At 68.4% G+C, this 19,053-nt stretch overlaps 1 protein-coding gene across 1 annotated transcript in view; it reads right to left on the reverse strand.

Annotated features, from left to right (window-relative positions):
* Positions 1-787: 787 nt before the first annotated feature.
* Positions 788-19,053, reverse strand: part of KMT2B (lysine methyltransferase 2B) — a 51,200-nt gene continuing 32,934 nt past the window's right edge. Inside the window, 12 exon segments of the mRNA XM_072848173.1 lie at positions 788-1,102; positions 3,031-3,160; positions 4,557-4,640; positions 5,080-5,130; positions 5,132-5,185; positions 7,704-7,881; positions 9,180-9,254; positions 10,113-10,223; positions 11,777-11,856; positions 13,055-13,147; positions 14,069-15,549; positions 17,966-18,113. Of these exon segments, the coding sequence (XP_072704274.1) occupies positions 827-1,102; positions 3,031-3,160; positions 4,557-4,640; positions 5,080-5,130; positions 5,132-5,185; positions 7,704-7,881; positions 9,180-9,254; positions 10,113-10,223; positions 11,777-11,856; positions 13,055-13,147; positions 14,069-15,549; positions 17,966-18,113 (2,761 nt within the window). The 3' untranslated portion in view covers positions 788-826.

Raw genomic sequence — 19,053 nt, forward strand, 5'->3', positions numbered from 1 at the left:
GCGGGTCCCCGGCACCCATGGGTGACGCTGGGGTCCCCGCCTTCCCCCCGCCCCCCGCTGCTCCACGGGAGGGGTGGCGGCAGCTTCCAGGTCGCCTCTCCAGCCGCTCTGTGTGGTGGGTGGGTGCTCCCCAGCACCCATGGGTGCTCCATGGTGGTTGGAGGCATCTCCAGGCCCTCCAGGTCGCCTCTCCAGCCGCTCTCCATGGTGGGTGGGTGCTCCCCATCACCCAAGGCTGCCCCACATTGGCTGTAGGCATCTCCAGGGCTTCCAGGTCGCCTCTCCAGCCGCTCTGTGTGGTGGGTGGGTGCTCCCCAGCACCCAAGGGTGTCTGTAGGCATCTCCAGGACTTCCAGGTCACCTCTCCAGCCGCTCTCCATGGCTGCTGGGTGCTCCCCATCACCCAAGGGTGCCCCACGTTGACTGCAGGCATCTCCAGGCCCTCCAGCTCGCCTCTCCAGCCGCTCTCCATGGTGGGTGGGTGCTCCCCATCACCCGAGGGTGCTCCCCATCACCCAAGGGTGCCCCACATTGACCGCAGGCATCTCCAGGCCCTCCAGCTCGCCTCTCCAGCCGCTCTCCATGGTGGGTGGGTGCTCCCCATCACCCAAGGGTGCCCCACGTTGACTGCAGGCATCTCCAGGCCCTCCAGCTCGCCTCTCCAGCCGCTCCCCGCGCCCCTCGCTCTCTCCCACGCGCTTGCACCCACCTCCGCAACTTCAGAAACCCCCTCCCCTCTCCACCACCACCACCACCTCCCCCCACCCCCTCCCCCGCCCCACCCCACCCCCACGGGCGTCTCTCTCTCTCTCCCCGCCCCGCCCCCTCAGTTGAGGAAGCGGCGGCAGCGCTTGGCGCCGCAGTTGCAGGGGAGCTTGGCGGCGGGTTCCTCGATGGGGAACTTGTAGTCGTAGGTGAGCTCCTCGCCGCGGAGGATGCGGCGGAGGGCGAAGATGACGATGCGCTTGTGGCCTTCGACGTGGATGACGCGGGAGTAGCAGTTGGGCTCGCAGGAGTGGTTGATGAAGCGGGCGGCGCTGCCGTGCATGGTGGCGTCCACCACCTCGGCGTCGTCGATGCGGAACATGTAGCAGCCGATGCCCTGGGGGAGGGGAGGGGTGTTAAAAGGGGGGGTGGGGGAGGAGAAGGTGGAAGGGGAATGGGGGTAGCGTGGAGGGAGGGGACAGCTCCGGGGAGGGGACAGCATGAAGGGATGGGGACATCTCCAGGGGATGGGGACACCACCAAGGGATGGAGACACCATGAAGGGATGGGGACATCTCCAGGGGTTGGGGACATCTCCAAAGGACCAAGGGATGGGGACATCACCAAGGGATGGGGACATCTCCAGGGGATGGGGACACCACCAAGGGATGGGGACATCACCAAGGGATGGGGACATCTCCAGGGGATGGGGACACCATGAAGGGATGGGGACACCACCAAAGCACCAAGGGATGGGGACACCATGAAGGCATGGGGACATCTCCAGGGGATGGGGACACCATGAAGGGATGGGGACACCACCAAGGGATGGGGACACCACCAAGGGATGGGGACATCTCCAGGGGATGGGGACACCATGAAGGGATGGGGACACCACCAAGGGATGGGGACACCATGAAGGCATGGGGACATCTCCAGGGGTTGGGGACATCTCCAAAGGACCAAGGGATGGGGACATCTCCAGGGGATGGGGACACCATGAAGGCATGGGGACATCTCCAGGGATGGGGACATCTCCAAAGGACCAAGGGATGGGGACATCTCCGGGGGATGGGGACACCATCAAGGGATGGGGACACCATGAAGGGATGGGGACATCTCTGGGGGATGGGGACACCATGAAGGGATGGGGACACCACCAAGGGATGGGGACATCTCCAGGGGATGGGGACACCATGAAGGGATGGGGACATCTCCAAAGGACCAAGGGATGGGGACATCTCCGGGGGATTGGGGACACCACCCAGGGATGGGGACACCATGAAGGGATGGAGACACCATGAAGGGATGGGGACATCTCCAGGGGATGGGGACACCATGAAGGCATGGGGACATCTCCAGGGGATGGGGACATCTCCAAAGGACCAAGGGATGGGGACATCTCCGGGGGATGGGGACATCTCCAAAGGACCAAGGGACGGGGACATCACCAAGGGATGGGGACATCTCCAAGGGATGGGGGACACCATCAAGGATGGGGACAGCATGAAGGGATGGGACATCTCCAGGGGTTGGGGACATCTCCAAAGGACCAAGGGATGGGGACATCACCAAGGGATGGGGACATCTCCGGGGGATTGGGGACACCATGAAGGGATGGGGACACCATGAAGGGATGGGGACATCTCCAGGGGATGGGGACATCTCCAAAGGACCAAGGGACGGGGACATCTCCAGGGGATGGGGACACCACCAAGGGATGGGGACATCACCAAGGGATGGGGACATCTCCAGGGGATGGGGACATCTCTGGGGGATGGGGACACCATGAAGGGATGGGGACATCTCCAGGGGATGGGGACATCTCTGGGGGATGGGGACACCATGAAGGGATGGGGACACCATGAAGGGATGGGGACACCACCAAGGGATGGGGACATCTCTGGGGGATGGGGACATCTCCAAAGGACCAAGGGATGGGGACATCTCCGGGGGACTGGGGACACCACCCAGGGATGGGGACACCATGAAGGGATGGGGACACCATGAAGGGATGGGGACATCTCCAGGGGATGGGGACAGCACCCAGGGATGGGGACACGGAGCACCCAATGCCTTGGGGTTGGGGACACGGTCCCCAAGTGGGTGATGCGCCACGTCCCCAAGGTGTCCCCAAGGTGTCCCCAAGATGTCCCCAAGGTCCCACCTTGCCATCGTAGAACTTCTCCCGCTTGTCAGTCAGCACCCAATGGATCACACCCCACGTCCCCATGGTGTCTCCACGTCCCCAGGGTGTCCCCAGGGTGTCCCCAGCTGTCCCCAGGGTGTCCCCAAGGTGTCCCCAAGATGTCCCCAAGGTCCCACCTTGCTGTCGTAGAACTTCTCCCGCTTGTCGGTCAGCACCGAGCGCACGACGATCCCCGAGTACTCGATCACCATCTCCCCCGCCTCGATGTTGCGCTTGCAGAACAGGCCCCGCCCATGGATGGCCGAGCTGGGGGGGACAGCGGGGGACAGCGGTGTCACCCCACCCCTCCTCCCCAGCACCCGGGGGACCACCCCCCCCCGGGGCCACCCAGACCCCCCGACCCCCCACCGATGGCCCTCGGGACTCGCCGGCACCCAGAGCACCCGGGGGGGACACGGGGGTGGGGGGACGTCAAAGATGGGGGACACCAAGGAGAGGGGACACGGGGGTGGGGGGACACCAAGGTTGGGTGACACCAAGGAGAGGGGACACCGGGGCGGGGGGACATCAAAGATGGGGGACACCAAGGAGAGGGGACACCGGGGTGGGGGACATCAAAGATGGGGGACACCAAGGAGAGGGGACACCAGTGTGGGGGGACGTCAAAGATGGGTGACACCAAGGAGGGGTGACACCAGGGTGGGGTGACACCACAGAGAGGTGACACCACGGAGAGGGGACACGGGGGTGGGGGGACACCGGGGTGGGGGGACATCAAAGATGGGTGACACCAAGGAGAGGGGACACCAGGGTGGGGTGACACCACAGAGAGGTGACACCATGGAGAGGTGACACCAAGGTTGAGTTACACCAGGGTTGGGTGACACCAAGGTTGGGTGACACCAAGGAGAGGTGACAGCAGGGTGGGGTGACACCAAGGAGGGGTGACACCACAAAGAGGTGACACCAAGGTTGGGTGACACCAAGGAGGGGTGACACCATGGAGAGGTGACACCAAGGTTGGGTGACACCAGCGTTGGGTGACACCAAGGAGGGGTGACACCATGGAGAGGCGACACCACAGAGAGGTGACACCAAGGTTTGGTGACACCAAGGTTGGGTGACACCAGGATTGGGTTACACCACGGAGGGATGACACCAAGGTTGGGTGACACCAAGGAGAGGTGACAACAGGGTTGGGTGACACCAAGGAGAGGTGACAACAGGGTTGGGTGACACCAAGGAGGGGTGACACCGGGGTTGGGTGACACCAAGGAGAGGCGACAACAGGGTTGGGTGACACCACAAAGAGGTGACACCAAGGTTGGGTGACACCAAGGAGGGGTGACACCACGGAGGGGTGACAACAGGGTTGGGTGACACCAAGGAGGGGTGATGTCAAGGTGACACCAGGGCGGGGTGACACCAGGGTTGGGTGACACCAAGGTTGGGTGACACCACGGAGAGGTGACACCAAGGTTGGGTGACACCAAGGAGAGGTGACAACAGGGTTGGGTGACACCACGAAGAGGTGACGTCAAGGTTGGGTGACACCAAGGTTGGGTGACACCACGGAGAGACGCCCCTGGGGTTGGGCGCCCCCGGGGTTGGGTGCCCCAGGGTTGGGTGCCCCAGGGTTGGGTGCCCCGGGGTTGGGTGCCCCGCGGGCGGGGTGGCGGGGGAGGTGCCGCGGTGGCCTCACCGGTAGACGCCGACGGCCTCCTTGGCGGTTCTCTTGAGGTGGCGGAAGCGCATGGCCATGGGCAGCTCCAGGCTGGTGGCACGGCTGGGGGGGTCAGGGGGACCCCGGCGCCTCCCGGAGCCCCTCCCCCACCCCCACCCCCACCCCGGGGGGTGACACCCCACCCCCCACCCGCAGGGGACCCCGGGAGGGGACCTCGGTGACACCCACCCACGGGGGGGGGACGGACGCAAGCGCCGTTGGGTGCGGCGGGGGGACACACCCAGGTGGCCGGGGAGCGCTCCCCTCCCCCAGGGGTGACACCCCAACCCCCACCCCCAGGGGACGCCGAGGAGGGGGGGAGGGACACCCGGGTGACACCCACCCCACGCCCTCCCCCACCCACGGGGGACCCAAGCGCCACTGGGTGCAGCAGGGGGCGCCCAAGTGTCCGCGGGAGCGCTCCCTCCCCACCCATGGCCCCAGAGGGGACCCAGGGGTGCGGGGACCCCCCTCCCCCGAGCACCCAAGGGTGGGGGCTCACCGGGTGGGCTTCAGCTGCACCTCATCCTCCTCTTCGTCGCGGGGGGGCCCTGGGGAGGGTGCGGTGCTGGGACGCCAGGAAGCTGAACATGTCGAAGGTGCACTTCCTGTGGGGGAGGGGGTCAGCCGGGGCACCCATGGGTGCTCCCCCACCCCGGGGTACCCCACAATGCCGAGAGGCGAGGAGGGGCAAGGGGGAGGTGGGGGAAGAGAGCGACGGGTGGTACGAAATGGGGGGCAGCAGCACCCATGGGTGCCCCGGGGGGGGATGCCGACCCCCTAAGAGGACAAGCAGCACCCATGGGTGCCCCAGAGAGGGATGCCGACCCCCTAAGAGGACCAGCAGCACCCATGGGTGCCCCAGGGGGGGATGCCGACCCCCTAAGGAGGACCAGCAGCACCCATGGGTGCCCCAGGGGGGGATGCCGACCCCCTAAGGAGGACCAGCAGCACCCATGGGTGCCCAGGGGGGGATGCCGACCCCCTAAGAGGACCAGCAGCACCCATGGGTGCCCCAGGGGGGGATGCCGACCCCCTAAGGAGGACGAGCAGCACCCATGGGTGCCCCAGGGGGGGATGCCGACCCCCTAAGAGGACGAGCAGCACCCATGGGTGCCCCAGGGGGGGATGCCGACCCCCTAAGAGGACGAGCAGCACCCATGGGTGCCCCAGGGGGATGCCGACCCCTAAGAGGACCAGCAGCACCCATGGGTGCCTCGGGGTGGGATGCCGACCCCTAAGAGGACCAGCAGCACCCATGGGTGCCCCAGGGGGATGCCGACCCCTAAGAGGACCAGCAGCACCCATGGGTGCCCCAGGGGGGGATGCCGACCCCCTAAGAGGACCAGCAGCACCCATGGGTGCCCCAGGGGGGGATGCCGACCCCCTAAGAGGACGAGCAGCACCCATGGGTGCCCCAGGGGGGGATGCCGACCCCCTAAGGAGCACCAGCAGCACCCATGGGTGCCCAGGGGGGGATGCCGACCCCCTAAGAGGACCAGCAGCACCCATGGGTGCCCCAGGGGGGGATGCCGACCCCCTAAGAGGACCAGCAGCACCCATGGGTGCCCCAGGGGGGGATGCCGACCCCCTAAGGAGGACAAGCAGCACCCATGGGTGCCCCAGGGGGGGATGCCGACCCCCTAAGAGGACCAGCAGCACCCATGGGTGCCCCAGGGGGGGATGCCGACCCCCTAAGAGGACGAGCAGCACCCATGGGTGCCCCAGGGGGGGATGCCGACCCCCTAAGGAGGACCAGCAGCACCCATGGGTGCCCAGGGGGGGATGCCGACCCCCTAAGAGGACCAGCAGCACCCATGGGTGCCCCAGGGGGGGATGCCGACCCCCTAAGGAGGACGAGCAGCACCCATGGGTGCCCCAGGGGGGGATGCCGACCCCCTAAGAGGACGAGCAGCACCCATGGGTGCCCCAGGGGGGGATGCCGACCCCCTAAGAGGACGAGCAGCACCCATGGGTGCCCCAGGGGGGGATGCCGACCCCCTAAGAGGACCAGCAGCACCCATGGGTGCCTCGGGGTGGGATGCCGACCCCCTAAGAGGACCAGCAGCACCCATGGGTGCCCCAGGGGGGGATGCCGACCCCCTAAGAGGACCAGCAGCACCCATGGGTGCCCCAGGGGGGGATGCCGACCCCCTAAGAGGACCAGCAGCACCCATGGGTGCCCCAGGGGGGGATGCCGACCCCCTAAGAGGACCAGCAGCACCCATGGGTGCCCCAGGGGGGGATGCCGACCCCCTAAGGAGGACCAGCAGCACCCATGGGTGCCCCAGGGGGGGATGCCGACCCCCTAAGTGTTCTGGAGAGGGACCCAGCCCCCCCGGGGAGAGCCCCAGCCACCCATGGGTGCCCTGTGGAAGGGTGGTGACATCCTGGGGAGGACGAGCAGCACCCATGGGTGCCCCAGGGGGGGATGCCGACCCCCTAAGAGGACGAGCAGCACCCATGGGTGCCCCAGGGGGGGATGCCGACCCCCTAAGAGGACCAGCAGCACCCATGGGTGCCTCGGGGTGGGATGCCGACCCCCTAAGAGGACCAGCAGCACCCATGGGTGCCCCAGGGGGGGATGCCGACCCCCTAAGAGGACCAGCAGCACCCATGGGTGCCCCAGGGGGGGATGCCGACCCCCTAAGGAGGACAAGCAGCACCCATGGGTGCCCCAGGGGGGGATGCCGACCCCCTAAGAGGACGAGCAGCACCCATGGGTGCCCCAGGGGGGGATGCCGACCCCCTAAGTGCTCTGGAGAGGGACCCAGCCCCCCGGGGAGAGCCCCAGCCACCCATGGGTGCCCTGTGGAAGGGTGGTGACACCCTGGGGAGGGCGAGCAGCACCCATGGGTGCCCCAGGGGGGGATGCCGACCCCCTAAGAGGACGAGCAGCACCCATGGGTGCCCCAGGGGGGGATGCCGACCCCCTAAGAGGACCAGCAGCACCCATGGGTGCCTCGGGGGGGGATGCCGACCCCCTAAGAGGACCAGCAGCACCCATGGGTGCCCCAGGGGGGGATGCCACCACCCCTAAATGCTCTACAAAGTGACCCAGCCCCCCCGGGGAGAGCCCCAGCCACCCATGGGTGCCCCGGGGGGGGTCGGGGGGGCAGCACCCACCGCAGGTAGAGCTCGGCGCGGGCGCAGCCGGAGGGGTTGCGGGGCGGCGGGTGGGGGGGGTCCCGGCGCGGGTGGTAGCGGAAGCGGTAACGGCGGCAGGCGCCCGCCCCCGGCAGCTGCTCCACGAGGAAGATGACGGCGTCGTGCTGCATCCCCAGCAGCCGCAGCCCGCTCATGCCTGGGGGGAGCACCCATGGGTGCAGGGGTCGGGGTGGGGGGTGGGATGGGACGGGGGACCCAGGAGGTTGGAGGGAGGGGAGGGGGGGGGAGGGACTCAGGGGTCTGGGGAGGGGATCCAGGGGTTTGGGGGGGTCTGGAGTTGGGGGACCCAAAAGTTTGGGGGACCCAGGCATCTGGGGGGGACCCAGGAGTTTGGGGGGGCCTGGAGTTGGGGGGACCCTGGAGTTGGGGGGGGACCCTGGAGTTGGGGGGGGGACCCAGGAGTTTGGGGGGCCTGGAGTTGGGGGGACCCAAAGTTTGGGGCGGGGACCCTGGAATTTGGGGGAACCTTGGAGTTGGGGGGGACCCCGGAGTTTGGGGGGGGGCCTGGAGTTGGGGGGACCCAAAAGTTTGGGGGGACCCAGAAGTTTGAGGGGACCCTGGAATTTGGGGGACCCAGGCATCTGAGGGGGACCCAGGAGTTTGGGGGACCCAAAAGTTTGGGGGACACCCTGGAATTTGGGGGGGACCCCGGAGTTGGGGGGGACCCTGGAATTGGGTGGGGACCCTGGTGTTGGGGGGACCCTGGATTTTGGGGGACCCCGGAATTGGGGAGGGCCTGGAGTTGGGGGGACCCTGGATTTTGGGGGACCCAAAAGTTTGGGGGGACCCTGGAATTTGGGGGGGGACCCAGGAGTTGGGGGTCTGGAATTTGGGGGGACCTTGGAGTTTGGGGGGACCCCGGAATTAGGGGGAACCTTGGAGTTGGGGGGACCCCGGAGTTTGGGGGGCCTGGAGTTGGGGGGACCCAAAAGTTTGGGGGGACCCAGAAGTTTGAGGGGACCCAGGCATCTGAGGGGGACCCAGGAGTTTGGGGGACCCAAAAGTTTGGGGGGGGGACCCTGGAATTTGGGGGGGACCTTGGAGTTTGAGGGGGACCCCGGAATTGGGGGGACCCTGGAGTTTGGGGGGCCTGGAGTTGGGGGGACCCTGGATTTTGGGGGACCCAAAAGTTTGGGGGTGGACCCTGGAATTTGGGGGGACCCCGGAGTTTGGGGGACCCCGGAATTAGGGGGGACCCTGGAGTTGGGGGGACCCCGGAGTTTGGGGGACCCCGGAGTTTGGGGGACCCTGGAGTCAGGGGGAGCCGGGAATTTGGGGGGCCCCAGGAATTTGGGGGGACCCAGGAGTTTGGGGGGGACCCAGGTTTTGGGGGGGCACCCAGGAGTTTGGGGGGGGCCCCAGAAGTTTGGGGGGCCCAGGTTTTTGGGGGGTCCCCGGTTTGGGGGTCCCCGGTTTGGGGGTCCCCGCGCTCACCGGCGAAGGAGAGGTGCTTGAGCCGGGCGTGGGCGCGCGCCTCCTGCACCCTCTCGATGACGGCGCGCCAGGCGCCTGGCCCGGGGACACGGCGGCGTCACCCCCCGCCCCGTGTCCCCCTGTCCCCCCGTCCCCCCTGTCCCCTCCTGTCCCCCTGTCCCCCAGGGCCCCAACACCCCCCCAATGTCATGGCCCCTCGTGGCACCTGTGTCCCCTCCATCCCCCCATGTCCCCCCATGTCCCCAGTGTCCCCATGTCCCTCCCTCCCCCTAATGTCCCCTCCATCCCATGTCCCCAATGTCCCCATGTCCCCATGTCCCCTCCATCCCCCCATGTCCCCTCCATCCCCCCAACGTCCCCATGTCCCCTCCATGTCTCCAATGTCCCCTCCATGTCCCCCTGATGTCCCCATGTCCCCCATGTCCCCCCATCCCCCATGTCCCCCTGTCCCCCCATGTCCCCTCCATCCCCCAATGTCCCCCATGTCCCCAGTGTCCCCATGTCCCCTCCCTGCCCCCTAATGTCCCCTCCATCCCCATGTCCCCAATGTCCCCATGTCCCCAATGTCCCCGTCTCCCCATGTCCCCATGTCCCTCCATGTCCCCTGATGTCCCCATGTCCCCATGTCCCCTCCATCCCCCAATGTCCCCCATGTCCCCAGTGTCCCCATGTCCCCTCCTCTCCCCCTAATGTCCCCTCCATCCCATGTCCCCAATGTCCCCATGTCCCCAATGTCCCCCATCTCCCCATGTCCCCATGTCCCCCAATGTCCCTCCATCCCCCCATCCCCCCATGTCCCCTCCATCCCCCGACGTCCCCATGTCCCTCCATGTCTCCAATGTCCCCCATGTCCCCAATGTCCTCATGTCCCCTCCATGTCCCCCCATCCCCCGATGTCCCCCGCCCCCATCCCCCCGATGTCCCCCGTGTCACCGTCGATGGTGTCGGCGGTGACGCTGAGCCCGTCCTCGCTGCTGATCTCAAAGCGCAGGTGGGGGCGGGCGGGGGGAGAGGGGGCGGGGGACTCGTCCTCCGAGCTGCCACCTGGGGGGGGGACACGTGGGGACGTGGGGGACATTGCGAGGGACCTGGGGACGTAAGGACGCGGGGGGACGTGGGGACACAGGGGACACGGGGGGACATTGGGGGACATGGGGACACAGGGGACACAGGGGACATGGGGGACATGGGGACACTGGGACATGGGGGACATGGGGGACAGGGACATGGGGACATAAGGGGACATGGGGACACAAGGGACATGGGGGACATGGGGACACTGGGACACGGGGGGACATTGGGGACATGGGGACACAGGGACATGGGGACACGGGGACATTGGGGGACATGGGGGACATGGGGACACAGGGACATGGGGACACGGGGACATGGGGGACATGGGGACACAGGGGACACGGGGACACGGGGACATTGGGGGACATTGGGGGACATGGGGACACAGGGACATGGGGACACGGGGACATTGGGGGACATTGGGGGACACGGGGGGACACTGGGGAACGTGGGGAACATGGGGGGACATTGGGACATAAGGGACAGGGGGACATGGGGAGACATTGGGGACATGGGGACACTGCAAGGGACATGGGGACACAGGGACATGGGGACATAAGGGGACATGGGGACAATGGGACATTGGGGGACATGGGGACACAGGGGGACACGGGGGACATTGGGGAACGTGGGGAACATGGGGACACAGGGGGACATTGGGACATTGGGACATAAGGGACAGGGGGACATGGGGAGACACTGGGGACATGGGGACACTGCAAGGGACATGGGGACACGGGGGACATGGGGACACGGGGGACACTGGGGGACACGGGGACACTGGGGGACATGGGGGCACAGGGACATGGGGACACGGGGACACTGAGGGACATGGGGACACGGGGACATGGGGGGACAGGGGGGGACATGGGGACACTGGGACATGGGGGACATGGGGACATAAGGGGGACATGGGGACACGGGGGACGTGGGGACACGGGGGACATTGGGGACATGGGGACACGGGGGACATGGGGACACGGGGGACATGGGGACACGGGGGACACTGGGGGACACAGGGACAGAGGGGGATGTGGGGGACATGGGGACACGGGGGACACGGGGGATGTGGGGGACGTGGGGGACATTGGGGGGACACGGGGACATGGGGACACGGGGACGTTGGGGTGACACGGGGGACACAGGGACATTGGGGACATTGGGGGACACGGGGACACCCACGGAACCCCCTCCCCACACCCCGGCTGTCCCCCACCCCCATTAGTGGCACCCAAGGGTGCCCCTGTCCCCTCCCTGGTGTCCCCATCACCTCCCCACCTTAGGGGCACCCATGGGTGTCCCCTGGGTGTCCCCAGTCCCAGTGGTGACACCCATGGGTGCCCCCCACCTCACCCCACATCGGTGGCACCCGTAGATGTCCCTGCTCCCCTTGGGGACACCCATGGGTGCCCCCCACCCCACCCCACGTTGGCGGCACCCCTAGATGTCCCTGCTCCCCCTGGGGACACCCATGGGTGCCCCCCACCCCACCCCACATCGGTGGCACCCATGGGTGCCCCTACCTGCGCAGGCGGCCCAAGGGGGCTCCAGGGTGCCGTCGCTCGGGGGGCTGCAGCCGGGGAGGGTGACGGGCCCGGGGGACCTGGGGGAGACTGGGGTGAGGGGGGCGCAGCACCCATGGGTGGTGGGTGCCCATGGATGGGTGGTGGGTGCTCGTGGTTGGGTGGTGGGTGACCACGGTTGGGTGGTGGGAGCTCAGGATGGGTGGTGGGTGCTCATGGTTGGGTGGTGGGTGCCCATGGGTGGGTGGTGGGTGCCCACAGATGGGTGGTGGGTGCCCATGGATGGGTGGTGGGTGCTCAGGATGGGTGGTGGGTGTTCACGGTTGGGTGGTGGGTGCCCAGGATGCATTGTGGGTGCCCATAGATGGGTGGTGGGTGCTCATGGTTGGGTGGTGGGTGCTCAGGATGGGTGGTGGGTGCCCATGGTTGGGTGGGTGCCCATGGATGGGTGGTGGGTGCCCACGGTTGGGTGGTGGGTGCCCATGGTTGGGTGGGTGCCCATGGATGGGTGGTGGGTGCCCATGGGTGGGTGGTGGGTGCTCAGGATGGGTGCTGGGTGCTCGTGGTTGGGTGGTGGGTGCCCACGGTTGGGTGGTGGGTGCCCAGGATGGGTGGTGGGAGCTCAGGATGGGTGGTGGGTGCTCAGGATGGGTGGTGGTTGCCCATGGCTGGGTGGTGGGTGCTCGTGGTTGGGTGGTGGGAGCTCAGGATGGGTGGTGGATGCCCACAGATGGGTGGTGGGTGCCCATGGTTGGGTGGGTGCCCATGGATGGGTGGTGGGTGCCCACAGATGGGTGGTGGGTGCCCATGGATGGGTAGTGGGAGCTCAGGATGGATGGTGGGTGCCCAGGATGGGTGGGTGCCCACGGATGGGTGGTGGGTGCTCGTGGTTGGGTGGTGGGTGCCCACGGTTGGGTGGTGGGTGCCCAGGATGGGTGGTGGGTGCTCAGGATGGGTGGTGGGTGCCCGTGGTTGGGTGGTGGGTGCTCGTGGTTGGGTGGTGGGAGCTCAGGATGGGTGGTGGATGCCCACAGATGGGTGGTGGGTGCCCATGGTTGGGTGGGTGCCCATGGATGGGTGGTGGGTGCCCACAGATGGGTGGTGGGTGCCCACGGTTGGGTGGTGGGTGCCCAGGATGGGTGGTGGGTGCCCGTAGATGGGTGGTGGGTGCTCATGGCTGGGTGGTGGGAGCTCAGGATGGGTGGTGGGTGCCCACGGTTGGGTGGTGGGTGCCCAGGATGGGTGCTGGGCACCCCGGGGTGGGTGCTGGGTGCTCACCCGAAGCTCCCGGTGTCGCTGAGGTCTTCAGGCTCCTCCTTGATGTCGAGCACGTCCCGGAGCGGTGGCAGCGGCACTGGGACCCGGCCGGGCCTGTGGGTGCAACCATCACCCATGGGTGCTCCTGGCACCCACAGACACCTCCCCACATGCCAGGAAGGGCTGGGAGCACCCATGGGCCCAACCGGGACGGTCCCACCGTGGTGGGCACCCATGGGCCCAACTGGGACGGTCCCACCATGGTGGGCACCCATGGGCCCAACCGGGACGGTCCCACCACGGTGGGCACCCATGGGCCCAACTGTGGAGGTCCCACCATGGTGGGCACCCATGGGCCCAACTGGGACGGTCCCACCACGGTGGGCACCCATGGGCCCAACCGGGATGGTCCCACCACGGTGGGCACCCATGGGCCCAACTGTGGAGGTCCCACCATGGTGGGCACCCATGGGCCCAACCGGGATGGTCCCACCACGGTGGGCACCCATGGGCCCAACTGGGACGGTCCCACCGTGGTGGGCACCCATGGGCCCAACCGGGACGGTCCCACCACGGTGGGCACCCATGGGCCCAACTGTGGAGGTCCCACCATGGTGGGCACCCATGGGCCCAACTGTGGAGGTCCCACCATGGTGGGCACGGCGGGCACCCATGGGCCCAACTGTGGAGGTCCCACCACGGTGGGCACCCATGGGCCCAACCGGGACGGTCCCACCGTGGTGGGCACCCATGGGCCCAACTGGGACGGTACCGGACCCATGGCCCAACCGGGGGCACGGCGGGCACCCATGGGCCCAACTGTGGAGGTCCCACCACGGTGGGCACCCATGGGCCCAACTGTGGAGGTCCCACCATGGTGGGCACCCATGGGCCCAACCGGGACGGTCCCACCGTGGTGGGCACCCATGGGCCCAACCGGGATGGTCCCACCACGGTGGGCACCCACGGGCCCAACCGGGTGTCCCTCTTGGATGCGGGGGGGCACCCATGGGTGCCACCGGCCGTGATCCTTACTTGGTGGCCGGGTTGTCCTCGGTGCTGTCCCCCTCGTCACCGGTGGCCTCCAGCCGGGCCCGCTTGGCAACGGGACCCGGCGTCTCCCCGGGGCGTTTGGGTGCCCCGGCCGTGCCCCACGGTGACACCCAGTGTCCCCCGGCCTCGTCCTGGGTGACACCGTGGCGGCTGGCACTGAGGCGGGTGACACGGCCGTGGGTGCTGTTGGAGAAGGTGACGTCGCGGCGGGTGGCGTTGCAGAGGGGGCGGTGGGTGACGTCGGGGCCATGGGTGCCGTTGTGGTGGGTGGCATCTGCAGGGGTGGCGTGGCCGTTGGTGGCACCTCCGGGGGTGAGGTGGCCGTGGGTGACGCGGCCATGGGTGGAACTGGCATCTCCATAGGTGACAAGGCCACCCATGACGTGACCACGGGTGGCATTTCCGTGGGTGCTGTGGCCATCAAAGACGTGCCCATGGGTGACATCTCCACGGGTGGCATCTCCACGGGTGCCGTGGCCATCAAAGACGTGCCCATGGGTGACATCTCCACGGGTGGCATCTCCACGGGTGCCATGGCCATCAAGAATGTCCCCACAGGTGACATCTCCATGGGTGCCGTGGCCATCAAGAACATGTCCATGGGTGACATCTCCACGGGTGGCATCTCCACGGGTGCCGTGGCCATCAAGAACATGTCCATGGGTGACATCTCCACGGGTGGCATCTCCACGGGTGCCATGGCCATCAAGAACATGTCCATGGGTGACATCTCCACGGGTGCCGCGGCCATCAAGAACGTCCCCACAGGTGACATCTCCACGGGTGGCATCTCCACGGGTGCCGTGGCCATCAAGAACGTGCCCTCGGGTGACATCTCCACGGGCGGCGTCTCCACGGGTGACAAGGCCACCAACGACGTGCCTACGGGCGCCATCTCCGTGGGGGTCATCTCCGTCGCCCATATGGACGTCCCCACCACGGGGACCCCCTCGGTGGCCATCGCGGGACCCCCGTCCTTCGGCGGGACGGCAGGTGGACCCCTCCGTCACCCACGGGGTGCCACCGCCGCCGTCCCCGTTGACGCCCAACCCCGACACCTGGGTCCCCGCGGCCTTGGCGCCGTCCCCCGCCATGTTCTTGAGAACAAAGTCCACGATGTCCGAGGGAAGGTCCTCGGCGGCGGGTGGCCGGGGCGGCGGCCCCGGCGGTGGCCCGTCCCGTTGTCCCCTCTGTCCCTTGTCCCCGCCGTCGTCCACCCCGTCCAGCTGGTCGATGTGGGGCAGGGGGAGGGGACACGGGGACGGCGGCTCCCGTGTCACCACGGTGCGGGCGAAGCGATAGTAACGCCCGCGGGTGCCGCCGCGGGTGCCACCGCCCTCCTCCTCCTCGCTGCTGTCACCCGCCGGTGGCCCCGAGGCACCCAACAGCCCGGCGGCCAAGGCCAGCTCGGTGACATCCAGCTCGTCCAGGGCCAGGTCCGGGCCACCCGACGGGGACAACGGCTCCAGGGGGGACGGTGGGGTCGTCGGTGGCCTCGGTCCCCTGGGTGACGGTGGCCCCAGGGACGAGCGTTGACCCAAGAGCAACGGTGGCCCCGTAGGTGACGAGGACCTCGCGGGTGACGGTGGCTTCGTGGGCGACCTCGGTCCCGCGGGTGACGCTGGCTCCTGCAGTGACGGGTGGCCCGTGGCCGACGGTGGCCCTCCAGGTGACAACGGCTCAGACTTCGGTCCCCCAGGTGACGGTGGCCTCGGGGGTGACGGTGGCCGAGGGGGCGGGCGGGTGCCCGGGGGACGCGGGGGACAGCGGCGGGTGACACCGGCGGGTGACAGCGCCCTCCGCGCCCGCCGGGGCGGGGGGAACTCGGGGTCCCCCACCGTGAGGATGTGACGGGCCACCGGGGTGGCACTGCCTGGGGGGACACGGGCTCAGGGGACGTCCCAGGTGTCCCCAAGGGACCCCCAGGTGTCCCCAAGGGTCCCCTCGTGTCCCCAAGCGTCCCCAAAGACCCCCCCCCCCCAACGTGTCCCCAAAGGCGTCCCCCACCTTGTCCCCAAGGAGCTCCGTGTCCTCAAGGGACACCCGTGTCCCCAAAGTGCCCCCCGTGTCCCCAAGGGTCCCCTCGTGTCCCCAAGGGTCCCCCCGTGTCCCCCCTGTGTCCCCAAAGTCGTCCCCAACCCCATTCCCGTGTCCCTGTCCCCAAGTGTCCTTGATGTCCCCTACTGTCCCCATGTCCCCCCGTGTCCCCCCCCCATATTCCCCCTGTCCCCAAGGCTCCCTGATGTCCCATCCCCTGTCCCCAGTGTGTCCCCCCTTGTCCCCAAGGCCCCCATGTCCCCTCCATCTGTCCCCCTGTCCCCAAGGGTCCCCCGTCCCCAATGTCCCCAAGGGTCCCCATGTCCCTGTCCCCCCGTGTCCCCCCCGTCCCCATGCCCCCAAGCTCCCCATTCCCCCCTGTCCCCAATGTCCCCCCGCCCCAATGTCCCCTGTCCCCCCACGTCCCCATGTCCCCAATGTCCCCTGTCCCCCCACATCCCCGTGTCCCCCTGTCCCCAATGTCCCCCCACATCCCCCCGTGTCCCCTGTCCCCAATGTCCCCCCCACATCCCCCATGTCCCTGTCCCCCGTGTCCCCCCCTGTCCCCAATGTCCTGCATGTCCCCCCACGTGTCCCCCGTGTCCCCCTGTCCCCAATGTCCCCTGTCCCCCCCACATCCCCCCTGTCCCCAATGTCCCCCCACATCCCCCCGTGTCCCCCTGTCCCCAATGTCCCCCCACATCCCCCCGTGCCCCCCGTCCCCAATGTCCCCCCACATCCCCCCCCGTGCCCCCGTCCCCAATGTCCCCCCACATCCCCCCGTGTCCCCCCTGTCCCCAATGTCCCCCCACATCCCCCTGTGTCCCCCTGTCCCCAATGTCCCCCCCACATCCCCCCCACGTCCCCGTCCCCCCCGTCCCCCCCCCCCGCCATCACTCACCGGGGGAGGGGAGGGGGCGGGAGGGGCTGCCGGGGGGCCCGCGGGGTGGGCGAGTAGCCGGGGGGCCCCCGGGAGCGGCGGGTGGGGGGGCCCCGGGGACCCCCGGGGGGGGCCCCCCCACCCGGGCTGGGGGGGGGCCCTGGGCTGGCACCTGGGGGTGACGGGGGGGGTGTCAGGGGCACCGGGGACCCGGGGTGCCCCCCGCCCCCAAAGGCACCCGGGGGCCCCACCCACTCTGCCCCCCCCAAAACCAGGAGCCAGGCATTGGGGGGTCCCCAAAATCCGGGGTCCCCAACATCAGGGGGTCCCCAACATCTGGGGGGTCATGGAGGGGACCCAGGAGTTCAGGGGACCCAGGGGTCCTGGGGGTCCCCAACATCCGGGGGTCCCCAACATCTGGGGGGGGGTCATGAAGGGGACCCAGGCATGTGGGGGGTCCCCAACATCTGGGGGTCCCAACATCCGGGGGTCCCAGGCATCTGGGGGGGGGGCGACCCAGGAGTTTGGGGGACCCAGGCATCCGGGGGTCCCCAACATCTGGGGGTCCCCAACATGCAGGGGGGTCCCCAACATCTGGGGGGTCATGAAGGGGACCCAGGCATCTGGGGGTCCCCAACATCTGGGGGTCCCCAACATCTGGGGGGTCCCAACATCTGGGGGGTCATGAAAGGGACCCAGGCATCTGGGGGGGGGGGCGACCCAGGAGTTTGGGGGACCCAGGCATCCGGGGGGTCCCCAACATCTGGGGGGTCCCCAACATGCAGGGGGTCCCCAACATCTTGGGGGGTCATGGACGTGCCCCAGGCATCGGGGGGGGACACGGACACCCAGGAGTTTGGGGGACCGCGAGGGGTTTGGGGGGACCCCAAAGGGTTTGGGGGTCCCGAGGGGGGGGCCGAGGGGTTTGGGGGGCCCCGAGGGGTTTGGGGGCCCCGCCGTACCGGGGGCCGTGGGCGATGGTGCGGTTCTCCTCGGGGTGCCCGGGGGGGGGCCCCCTCGGGGCCGGGGCCCGGGTGATGCTCCAGGATGCGGCAGCGATACCAGCAACGGCGACGGGCGTCCCGGGTGCTCCAGTACAGCCGCCAGCACCTGCCGCCCCCAGTATGGACCAGTGCCGCCCAGTATGGCCCGGGGAACCCCCACATCCCCCCTGCATCCCCCCCACTTCCTCCCAGTATGCCCCAGTGCCGCCCAGTAGCTCCCAAGGCCTCCTCAAACCCATCCCCGTATCCCATCAGGGCATCCCAGTACAGCCCAGTTGCTCCCAGTTCCTCCCAGTATGGCCCAGTGCCCCCCACTATGGCCCAGTGCCGCCCAGTATGGCCCGGGGAACCCCCACATCCCCCCTGCATCCCCCCCACTTCCTCCCAGTATGCCCCAGTGCCGCCCAGTAGCTCCCAAGGCCTCCTCAAACCCATCCCCGTATCCCATCAGGGCACCCCAGTATCTCCCAGTTCCTCCTAGTTCCCCCCAGTTCCTCCCAGTATGGCCCAGTGCCCCCCACTATGGCCCGGGGAACCCCCACATCCCCCCTGCATCCCCCGCACTTCCTCCCAGTATGCCCCAGTGCCGCCCAGTAGCTCCCAAGGCCTCCTAAAACCCATCCCTGTATCCCATCAGGGCATCCCAGTACAGCCCAGTATCTCCCAGTATCTCCCAGTTCCTCCCAGTATGGCCCAGTGCCCCCCACTATGGCCCAGGAAACCCCCACATCCCCCCTGCATCCCCCCCAGTTCCTGCCAGCGCATCCCAGTCCCTCCCAGTCCCTCCCAGTCCCCTCCAGTCCCCCCAAGTCCCCTCCCAGTCCCCCCAGTCCCCTCCCAGTTCTCCCCAGTCCCCTCCCAGTCCCTCCCAGCCCCTCCCAGCCCCCAGCCCCTCCCAGTCCCTCCCAGTCCCCTCCAGTCCCCCCAGTCCCCTCCCAGTCCCTCCCAGCCCCTCCCAGTCCCCCAGTCCCCTCCCAGTCCCCCCCAGTCCCTCCCACTCCCTCCCAGTCCCCCAGCCCCTCCCAGTCCCTCCCAGTCCCTCCCAG

The sequence above is a fragment of the Ciconia boyciana genome, chromosome 30 (genome assembly GCF_034638445.1).
Source record: "Ciconia boyciana chromosome 30, ASM3463844v1, whole genome shotgun sequence".
In the NCBI taxonomy this organism is placed as follows: Eukaryota; Metazoa; Chordata; class Aves; order Ciconiiformes; family Ciconiidae; genus Ciconia; species Ciconia boyciana.